The sequence below is a fragment of the Daktulosphaira vitifoliae genome, unplaced genomic scaffold (genome assembly GCF_025091365.1).
Source record: "Daktulosphaira vitifoliae isolate Bord-2020 unplaced genomic scaffold, ASM2509136v1 Scaffold_3, whole genome shotgun sequence".
NCBI lineage: Eukaryota > Metazoa > Arthropoda > Insecta > Hemiptera > Phylloxeridae > Daktulosphaira > Daktulosphaira vitifoliae.
In genome coordinates this window covers 14,330,477-14,340,451 of record NW_026099574.1, presented here as the reverse complement: position 1 = coordinate 14,340,451, position 9,975 = coordinate 14,330,477, and the positions used below count along the sequence as shown (strand labels likewise).

Here is a 9,975-nt window from a genome sequence, read left to right as displayed (position 1 = left end):
ACATATTACCTGCGATATGTTATCGCTTCATTTTAATTTTTAGGTATGTTAAAATATTGTTAGTATAAAATTTAATAGGGCCATGTATTTATTTTTACCAAAATAAATGACACTTTATATTATATTTTTGTGTGAATATAATTTACATATAATAAAAAATGTATTTATCTTTTTTTTTTTTTTTTTTATAAATGGTTCAATATTTATTTCAAATGCAGAACATGGCATGTTTAATTCATAGGCAGTAAGAACTTCAGGATGTAAAACTCCCATTATTCCAATGGTTACTTCTCTATAATATATTTGTGCACAACGACCAGGAAAATAACTTTCGTCTAGGATAATATTAACACTTTAAATTTATTTTAAATAATTTTATGCTAATGCTTACCATTTGCCGATTTTATTTGATATGCATCACCAAATTTTTGGTTAAATGGAATGCCAAGAACTTGCATAAGCCTATCCATGAGACCATGTACTATTTCAAACCCAGGAGTTTTACCATAGTACACAGCACACACACGTCGTTCATTGCGAGCTCCTACTTCTAATAATATTAGATGTAAAACATAGTTTGTAATTATAATTTTTTTTTCGGTGTAATACATACCACTTGTGATGTCTTTAAGTACTACATCAGATACTTCAAATAATTTCATGGGCAATGGCATTTTTTTGTTAGCTGCAACCGTTTTTAAAAGGCCTGATAAAAGATTTGTACGTGCAACTTGGAACTCTAAAGTTTTTGGATTACTAATACGAACAGTTGATTCTTCATCAAATTTTTTTCTCAATTTAACTGATACATCATCTTTGGAGCACTAAAAATATAACTTGCATTATACACTCACATATCATTTGTATAAAAAGCAGCATACTAAAGAAAATGTCAAAACTTCTTTAAAACCACATTGAGCTATTTCATTTCTTATTTTATCTGATAATGAATTAAGTGGCAGTTGAGAACCAACAGTGATTGTTTTTGGGACAGTTTTTGGAATATTGTTGTAGCCATAAGCTATGGCTACATCTTCATAAATATCACAAGCATGAATTATATCATGACGTGTTGGAGGTACTTCAACTGAAATCTCATCGGATTGTACTAGTGCTGATGAATTAAGACACATTGATGTTAAAGCTGATGTTATGTTATCAATACTTTCACTAAAAAAATATATTAACTTAAAATTTAACTCCATTTAATATTTCCTATCTTACCTTATTCCTAAATAGGAGTTGATTTTTTCACAACTAACAGTTTCTTTACGATAATTCAATTGAGGATATGTACTCACAGAATTATCTGAATATATTACTTCACAACATTCTGCTGTGTACTTATTTAAACAATATTTACTAAACATACATAGAATTGTATCTAAAACAATGTTTGCCTGAAAATTAAGTTAAAATTATCAGATTTTTTTAAAACAACTTAAAAAATGTATTATTTATAATTGAAAAAAAAATTACTTTTTTTAAATCTGTTGCTGTACATTCTATGAAAATGTTCTTAGTGTTAAGAGTTATTCTTGAGTGATGACCGTTAATTATGGGTGGTAGAGATAATACTGTTCCATTACAATCATAAATGACTGGATAAACACTACTATCCTTAATTATAGGCAAATACTGTTTCAATTGTGCATGGTTCTTAATTAAAAAAAAAAAACAATTTTTAAAATAATTTATAGTTTATTTTATACTTTTAATTATATACTGAATATATGTCCATCAATTTAACCGCACTATGAACTTCAGTTTGATTTAATGCTTGAAATTTAATATTTTCAGGTGGTTGTGCATCATAAGTAAATGGTCCTTTAATTGTATCTAAATCATGTGTTCCTATAGCAACTAATGATCGTTTCCTACATATATTTTGATGCAATTTGTCTTGTAAATCTATAAAACTAGCATAGCGAGCTTGATCAAAAGATATATCTCTTAACACAGCTGCAACGACAAAAGGTCTTATTTGTTTAGTCTAAAAGTATATAATGAAAAATAAAAAAATTTATTTAACTATAAATGTAGATTTAAAGTAGATACATACATTCGGTTTCACAAATACTTTTAGTGGATTTTTAGTTGTCAAAACTTGGAAACGAGGAGGTTCAACCCTAAAATTTTTTTTTAAATAAATTTTTAATTATTCATTATGTCAATGAAGACTCACTTTTTTTGGAACACTAGCAATGCATCAACTAATCCTTCTAAACACAATAAATCATAACGATTGGCTGGGATATCAATTCTATAAATAACATCATCTGATACACCTTCTGATTTTACTTCAGACTGCTCTTTAGAAATCATTTGCTTTTCAGAAGTCTATTATATGAAATAATCAAAATCTGTGATGATTATATAATTTTAAATTTTATAATATCAAAATTTATAGCTGATAATATAATATTATTATAAGAAAATAATAATTATAAATAAATAATATAAAATTGCAATACACTACGAATTTAATAATAAGTTTCAAAGTTATGGATAAATAAAGTCAATTATTTTTAACAGTAGTCGGTACAAGTTTAAATTTTCATATAAATTAGTATATTTTACCATTTATATGCACAATACAAAATATTTATTCTTTAACTTTATTTAAATTGAAAATTTATTTAATTAAACATATAAACTTATAACATATCTGAGCTACTACTATTATTTTTTTTTTATATACATTTATCAGCTTTCACGTGGATAGGGGATAAGAATACATCCACAAGCCCTCTGCCAGTCGTAAGAGGCGACTAATGAGGTTGTGTCAGGTCGACAGCTGGCGTAAAAATCTTTGTCAAAAAAGTATGTGGATTCCTGAACAAAACTAAGACGGATTGTCCCATCTCGGATGTACGCGGGGTCAACAGAAAGTAGTTAAAAACGGAGAAGGCCTAAAGAATAAAGTATTTTATACCAGCCGGACAACTTGTGAGGTAGCTGTTTCACCAGTCATGTGTACAGGTCTACCCAACGCTTCTGTTATCAACAGTGTAGGGACAACTTTTAGCTGGAATCGTGTATAAGGGAGAAAGATAGATACAAAATAAAAATAGGTACTTGGAATGTTGGAACATCAACTAGTAGAAGTAGAGAATTAGTAGAAGTATTGAAGAGGAGAAAAGTTAACATTTGTTGTGTGCAGGAAACTAAGTGGAAAGGAGAGAAATCAAGGGAAATAGGTGAGGATTATAAAATAATATACGCAGGTAAGTCTAGTACAAAGAATGGTGTAGGGATAATAATGGATGAGGAGATGAAAAGTAGAGTAGTAGAAGTAGCTAGGAAAAGTGACAGAATTATAGTCCTAAAATTAATTTTCGAGGAAAAAGTGCTGAACGTAATAAGTGCCTATGCACTACAAGTAGGATGTGATGAAATAGACAAGAAAGTAAATAATATTTAATCATGGATTTCGCAGTATCGTATGATCTTGCTGTGTTAATACTTATTTTAGGAAATTGAAAGAAGAAAATGAAAAAGAGTTTGTAAAGACGGTAAAAGAGAGGACGGTGTGGAATATCAAGGGATACTTAATGATATGTAGAATAGATTTGCTAGTTGTGTAAAGAATACTGCAAAGGAGATTGTTGGTGATAGTGGTAGAATGCCAGAAAACAAGGAAACCTGGTTGTGGGATGAGGACGTTCAATAAATCATAGAAAGTAAGAAAAAGCAATTCAAAGTATGGCAGAAGAGCAAAAGAAGCCAAGTTAAAGTTTAAGAGGTATGATAGGCTAGGTACAAAGGAAGGCGAGAAAGAAATCTATAGACTTACAAAGATAAGAGAGAAGAGGTCTAAAGATTATCATTATATAAGGTGTATAAAAAGTGTTTATAATAAGGTACTCTCGAGTGATGATGATGTGAAAAATATTGGAAAGAGTATTTTGAAAAATTATTGAATGAGGAGTACCCAAAAGAGACATTAGAGGATATCTCGTGGAATGAGGGACTGGTAGATTTAATTAGTGAGAAAGAGGTATGGGAGGCTGTGGCATCAATGAAAAAGAATAAAGCAGTAGAACCAGATGAAGTGCCAGTAAAAGTATGGAAAATATTAGGCGGTGTTGGCATAAGGCGGTTAAAGGAACTTTTAAATAAAATCTTATTAGAAGGGAAAATACCAAATAAATGGAGGAATAGTATTGTGGTGCCGATATTTAAAGGTAAAGGAGACATACAGGAGTGTAGAAATTATAGAGGCATAAAGCTTATGAGTCATAGTATGAAAATTTGGGAAAAGGTAATAGATAAGAGAATAAGAAATAAGACATCGGTATCTAAAAACCAGTTTGGATTTATGACAAGTAAGTCAACAATGGAGCCAGTATTTTGTGTGAGGAGGCAACTAATAGAAAACTAGGGAAAAGAAGAAAAATCTGTGTATGATATTTATAAATTTGGAGAAAGCGTATGATAGAGCACTGAGAGAGGTTTTAAAGTGGGCATTAATGAGAAAAGGAGTCCCGAAAAGGTACATTAATATAATAGAAGATATGTATGATAGCACTTGTACCAGGGTAAAGCATAGAAGAAGTATCAGAAGGTTTTTGGATAATAGTAGGAGTGCATCAAGGTTCTACTTTAAGCCCTTACTTATTCTCTACAATGATGGATGAAATTACTAGAGAAATACAAGGAGAGGTGCCGTGGTGCATATTGTTTACTGACGATATAATGTTAATAGAAGAAAATAGGGAGGAAATTAACCAAAGGCTAGAGGTGTGGAGATCAGTTCTTTAAAAAAAGAATTTAAGAATAAGTAAAAGTAAGACAGAGTATATAGAGTACGAGTTTGACAAAGAAGAACACGAGGTAGTGAAATGAGGAGGTCAGTGACAATAGACAAGGACGTGATTGGAGAGGTGGAAAGTTTTAAGTATTTAGGGTCAGATGTGCAAAAGAGTGGTGGTATTGACAAGGATGTAAGACATAGAATTAAGTGTGGAGAGAAGTGTCTGGCGTTTTATGCCATAAAATAATTCCAATGAGGCTGAAAGGTAAATTTTACAAGACTGTAATAAGGCCAGCTATGATGTATGATTCAGAGTGTTGGGCGGTTGATAAGAAAGTAGAGCAGAGAATGAATGTAGCAGAGATAAGAATGCTTAGATGGATGAGTGGATTGACTAGAAATGATAGAATAAGAAACGAGCATATAAGAGGGAGTATAGATGTAGTGTCAATCGTGGATAAGATGAGAGAAAATAGACATAAATGGTTTGGTCATGTTATGAGGAGAGAAGAATCAGAAGCTGTAAGAACAGTTATAGAAATAAATGTTAAAGAAAGAAGAGGTAGAGAAAAACCAAAAAAGAGATGGAGGGATGTAATTGAATGCGATATGAGGACAGCTGATGTGAGCGTATATGATATGGAAGATCGTGTCAATTATATTACATCTAGTGCACTTTTTTCAGTCTATGCCTGCTTACCTATATATTTAACAGTTGGATATTTTATAAACTGAAATAAGTTTATATTATAATAAAATATATCAATTGAATTGTACAATTACAAAGGAATAAATGTTTAAAATTGTTTTTTTCATAATTTTGCTATTTCTTCAATTAACTTATAACTAGATAACTAAAAGCAAAATTTTTAAACATACATCCTTTTGCAACTGAGCAACTCAATATGTTAGAAATATAGCATCGCAACATTAATTATACTTACTACTTCATCCAACTCTAAACCATAAGAAATGCATAAGTTATCGAACTCATCATCAGCTAAAGAATAAAAATTACATAGTTATAATTGTAATTTATGATTATTGAGGTATACATACTATAAATTTTTCCAAGAGCTTCAAAAAGTAAATCTCTTTTGATATTTATAGTGGGCATTTTAGATTAATAGAACTTATAATTACTTCTACTACTTAAATTTAAGTATACGATCAATACAAAATGATCAACCGTATATCTAATATTTAAAGTTAAGTCTGTAATATGTAACATCAGCAACTTTGTAAATGTTTTACAGTTTGGAACTTTCGAGATATCACGTGATACGTCGATTGATAAAGCATTATCTATATTTATTATCTCTAAGCTCTAGCTGATAAGAGTTACTATGTCCAATACTGCAACTTCCATGAAACAATGTATTGTCTAGAGGAAATTGAAAACATTTTGAACATTATTTTAGAATTAAAATAATTTATGACGCATAATTATTGAAATAATTATATAAATAAATTTTTGACAGTTAAAAAAAATATGTGAAAAAATTTACAGAAGTTTTTATTGATATTATTTTCTGTAAATAAAAAACTTTAAACAATTTTCTTTAAGATATATACTTAAATCATTAAATGTTAAATAATTTCAATTAAAATATTAAAACTGTACGGCATAAATTTTATACCTAGATAATTAAATGAGTATTTTTTATTTTAAGGATTTATTTAAATCTAAAAGATATAAAAAATCAACTTCCAAAAATAATTCAAAAATTATTTTATATCAACATTAAAAAAAAACACTTATAATGATGTAGTAACAATATTCTATGAACCATTCAAGAGTACATTAACTGTAGTTGTGGTTGATTTTGTTGGAGATTTTAATTCTGTAATATTAGTGTTTTCAATAACAAGTTTAGGTCGTTTGTGAGCTTTATCTTTACTAGAATGTCTCTTTTCAGACTTAACAGATTTTAATATATCGCTAACTTCAGCAACTTTATTTTTATTTTTATGTAACTTTAAGTCTTTACTACTTAGATCTACTCTTTCTAAGGTAGCTGATTTATGTTTTTTAATTTTAGTCATATTACTACTAGTACTGCTAGTATTTTCACTTTTAGATTTTTTAAGTTTATGTTCATGTTTATTTGATTTATGTTCAACATTAGTTTCAACTACTGGTGATGGTTGAGAAATTTCAATATCAGACTTTGTTTTTATGTCAGTACTATCTTTGTTTATGCCATTTATTTCAGTCTTCTGGTCACTTTCTTTTTCTCCTGTGTTATTACTATTTTGTTTATACCCTTTAATTTTTTTTAGTTCATTTTGTAGAAAATATATAGTACTTTGCATTCCTTCAACATCTTCATCCAAATCTTGCAAAAATTCATCTAGTTCTAAAATAATATAATTCTATAAATCTGTTTAATATCATTAATATTTATTAATTACCTGATTGAGATTTTTTAACTTCTTCACTAAAATTTTTTTGCAATGCTAATTCACCTTCAAGTTTAGCTATTCTTCCACTATTAACCATTTTGCCAAGTTCTTCATTTTCTTGATATAATAATCGACATTTAGCCATCAGTCTTTTCCCAGTATTACTTTAAAATAGATTCATTAAATTATTAAACAAATATTACTAATAAAATTTACTATAAAATATAGCAATTTCATAATTAATATTTAGCAAAAAAGATCATATTGTGTATAATTTTAAATTGAAGTCAAACTATCTTGAATCATCAAAAAAAATTATGCCAATCATCAGTTTATACTATTTTTTTTCAAACCTACAATTGTCAGTCACAAAAACACAGTTCATCTTAAACAAAATAAATAAAATTTAAACAAGCTATTTGACACTATTAATTGATATTAATAATTTTTTCTAAAAATCTAAATTGTATAGTTTTAAATTCAAAAATAGTTTAACATTCACACGTTCTAGTTATGATCACAAATTACATTATAAAACACCTATGTTATGCACCACTAGTACTATTTTCTACTTCCCTATAAAAACAATATTATTTTTCACATTTGATTGGAGTTTAATACAAAAATTAATTATGATTATTACCTGTCTGGTGTAAATTTCCAGGCATTTAATTCATTTTGTGTTTCATCTAACCTAGTTTTAGTGGCACTCAAGTCTTGTCGTAATTTTTGTATTAATACATTGACAGCTGGATCTTGCAAAGGACATTTTAATGAGGAAAGAGATTTACTTTGAATAGAATTTTTTAATGCTGACAACTGAGTCTAAAAAAAATTCAGTATTTATAAAATAAAATCTCAAAGCAAAATTTAGCTAAAAATTATATTATAACAGAATTTTTATTGGTACAAAACATTACAAAATATCATACTAAAATATTTTTTAATAAACTTTCTATAATTTTAAAGTACAGTAATTTTTATAAAAAACTTAAATAGTTATGAAATTAAATTTTAAAAATTGAACATGAATATATATGGTATTTAGAGCAAAAGTGGGATATGTCAACTTTTATAATTTTTCAGGAAATTAATTAAAAATTTTACAACCCCTTAAAGACTTACATAAATGTAGATTTTATAAATGTATTTATACATTTATTTTAAGATTTTATACACAATTTTATTGCTATCGTTGATACCAAAGAAAATGTTAAGTTTGAAATTTTTGTTATCTAGTCACACTCTTTTTATTTAATAATTGAATTATACCATTTTCACTATAACTCCCACATATGTGTTAAAATACATTCTAAATTATACAAGTAAACAGGTTCATATTTTAAAATTTGCTTAAAATATAATAAATAAAAAATTTAATTAGGCTCTTATGAAAAAATAAAGAAAAAGATAGATGTACTAAGTCAACAAAATTCTAGGTCCTTAATCAAATTATTTTTTAAATTATACTTAAGAATGTTACATAAATATTGAAACAATTAGTTGTGACTTTTAATTAATAAACTTACTGAATAATCTTGAATCTCTTGTTCTTTGATAGCTAATTTTCTTAATAAAACTTTTTCACGTAATACAAGTTCTCGAAAAGCTTGATCATTTTGTTCTTTCTTGTCACACCTATTGCTACATCTACTACATATAGTAGCTGTAAAAGTAAATACGCAAGTAACATTATTTAATTAATATTAATTTAGCAACATTATAAATTAATATTACTAGAAATGACAATCACAAAAATATTTACTTACAAAATTTTTATTCCCATTAAAATAAAAAATATTGACCTACCTTAAATACGTTAAAACTCTTTAAGTCTGAAGAAAAACACTTACAGGCATAGTAATTTTCAACGGGTTTTACTAATTATTATTTATCTTTTTTATTATTTTATTGAACACTTTTTTAAAATTTAGTATAAGAAAATGTTTTGATTTCAATTCGCATTGAATATAGTACCTTCATTTGCTTTTGCCTCTAAAACCCGAACGCGCGACATAGCGTTTTTATACATATCGACAATTCGCTGTCGTGGTAGTCGAACCATGTTGTCATCGTCAATATTATCCATTTGTCCAAACCCTGTTCGACATTCCTCAACCATTTTATCGCACAATTTAGTAATTAATTTTAGAAACACTTGTAAAAACAAATAGAATACTATGAAGTCGTTAAAAACTCCTCAAGTATATTTACAAATTAAAAAGCGCATATTTACTAATGTAATAAAATTTAAAACATAAATTAACTTCAAATTTTACATTGACTCAGATTTAACAAAAATTTTCTAAACTGTAGAAAATTTAATTAATATAATAATTGGTTCCATTAATGTTTCCCAGAAAAATTATATATTCTCTATAGAATAAATTGTTTTGAAAACAATAATCAAAACAAGATTAGCACAAATTTATATTTAGAGGTTGGTACTATTTACTATTGGTACCAATTAATGTATTTCTCATATAGATATTCTTATCAAATGTAAAAGCACTAGAAATGTTTTCTATAATTTTTTTTTGTTAAGTTGGAAGTATCAGACAAAAATTATAGCTTTATGAAAATATAATCTATAATATTAGAAAATTTTGTCAGTGAACAATTTAGATAAATTTTTATCTTAGTTCGTGTTGTCAAAACTAAATGATTTTCAAATTTTCTTTAAGTCTTTGAAAATTCCATATTTTTAATTTTAATTTAAAATTAATATACTCGAAATTTCTCTAATTTTTCGAGATTTATAAAAAACTAGTCATTCAGTCAAAACTTTGGGAGTGCTAAGATTAATCATTCCT

The 9,975-nt window shown here is 27.2% G+C and overlaps 2 protein-coding genes across 2 annotated transcripts; both read right to left on the bottom strand.

Moving 5' to 3' along the window:
• Positions 1–100: 100 nt before the first annotated feature.
• LOC126902475 (phenylalanine--tRNA ligase beta subunit) lies at positions 101–6,198 on the bottom strand. Its single transcript, XM_050679789.1, has 11 exons — positions 5,816–6,198; positions 5,701–5,756; positions 2,186–2,340; positions 2,063–2,129; positions 1,727–1,993; positions 1,480–1,659; positions 1,225–1,400; positions 882–1,170; positions 614–824; positions 392–550; positions 101–335 (listed from the first exon to the last, which is right to left on the bottom strand). Exons 1-11 carry the CDS (start codon positions 5,871–5,873, stop codon positions 115–117), a joined length of 1,839 nt encoding a protein of 612 aa, XP_050535746.1. The 5' UTR covers positions 5,874–6,198; the 3' UTR covers positions 101–114.
• Positions 6,199–6,473: 275 nt separating this feature from the next.
• Positions 6,474–9,540, bottom strand: LOC126902477 (pre-mRNA-splicing regulator female-lethal(2)D). The gene is made up of 5 exons (XM_050679792.1): positions 9,140–9,540; positions 8,692–8,828; positions 7,806–7,987; positions 7,172–7,326; positions 6,474–7,116 (listed from the first exon to the last, which is right to left on the bottom strand). The coding sequence occupies exons 1-5, from the start codon at positions 9,282–9,284 to the stop codon at positions 6,539–6,541; spliced, it is 1,197 nt and encodes a 398-aa protein (XP_050535749.1). The 5' UTR covers positions 9,285–9,540; the 3' UTR covers positions 6,474–6,538.
• Between the last annotated feature and the right edge of the window lie 435 nt (positions 9,541–9,975).

Coding starts and splice junctions, on each gene's coding strand:
- LOC126902475 (XM_050679789.1), bottom strand. CDS start 5,873: ATGCCCACTATAAATATCAAAAGAGATTTACTTTTTGAAGCTCTTGGA. Junction 5,757..5,815: donor AGCTCTTGGAAAAATTTATA/GTATGTATACCT, acceptor TTTATTCTTTAG/CTGATGATGAGTTCGATAAC. Junction 1,401..1,479: donor CAGCAACAGATTTAAAAAAA/GTAATTTTTTTT, acceptor CTTAATTTTCAG/GCAAACATTGTTTTAGATAC.
- LOC126902477 (XM_050679792.1), bottom strand. CDS start 9,284: ATGGTTGAGGAATGTCGAACAGGGTTTGGACAAATGGATAATATTGAC. Junction 8,829..9,139: donor AGAGGCAAAAGCAAATGAAG/GTACTATATTCA, acceptor TTACTTTTACAG/CTACTATATGTAGTAGATGT. Junction 7,327..7,805: donor TGGAAATTTACACCAGACAG/GTAATAATCATA, acceptor TCTATTTTAAAG/TAATACTGGGAAAAGACTGA.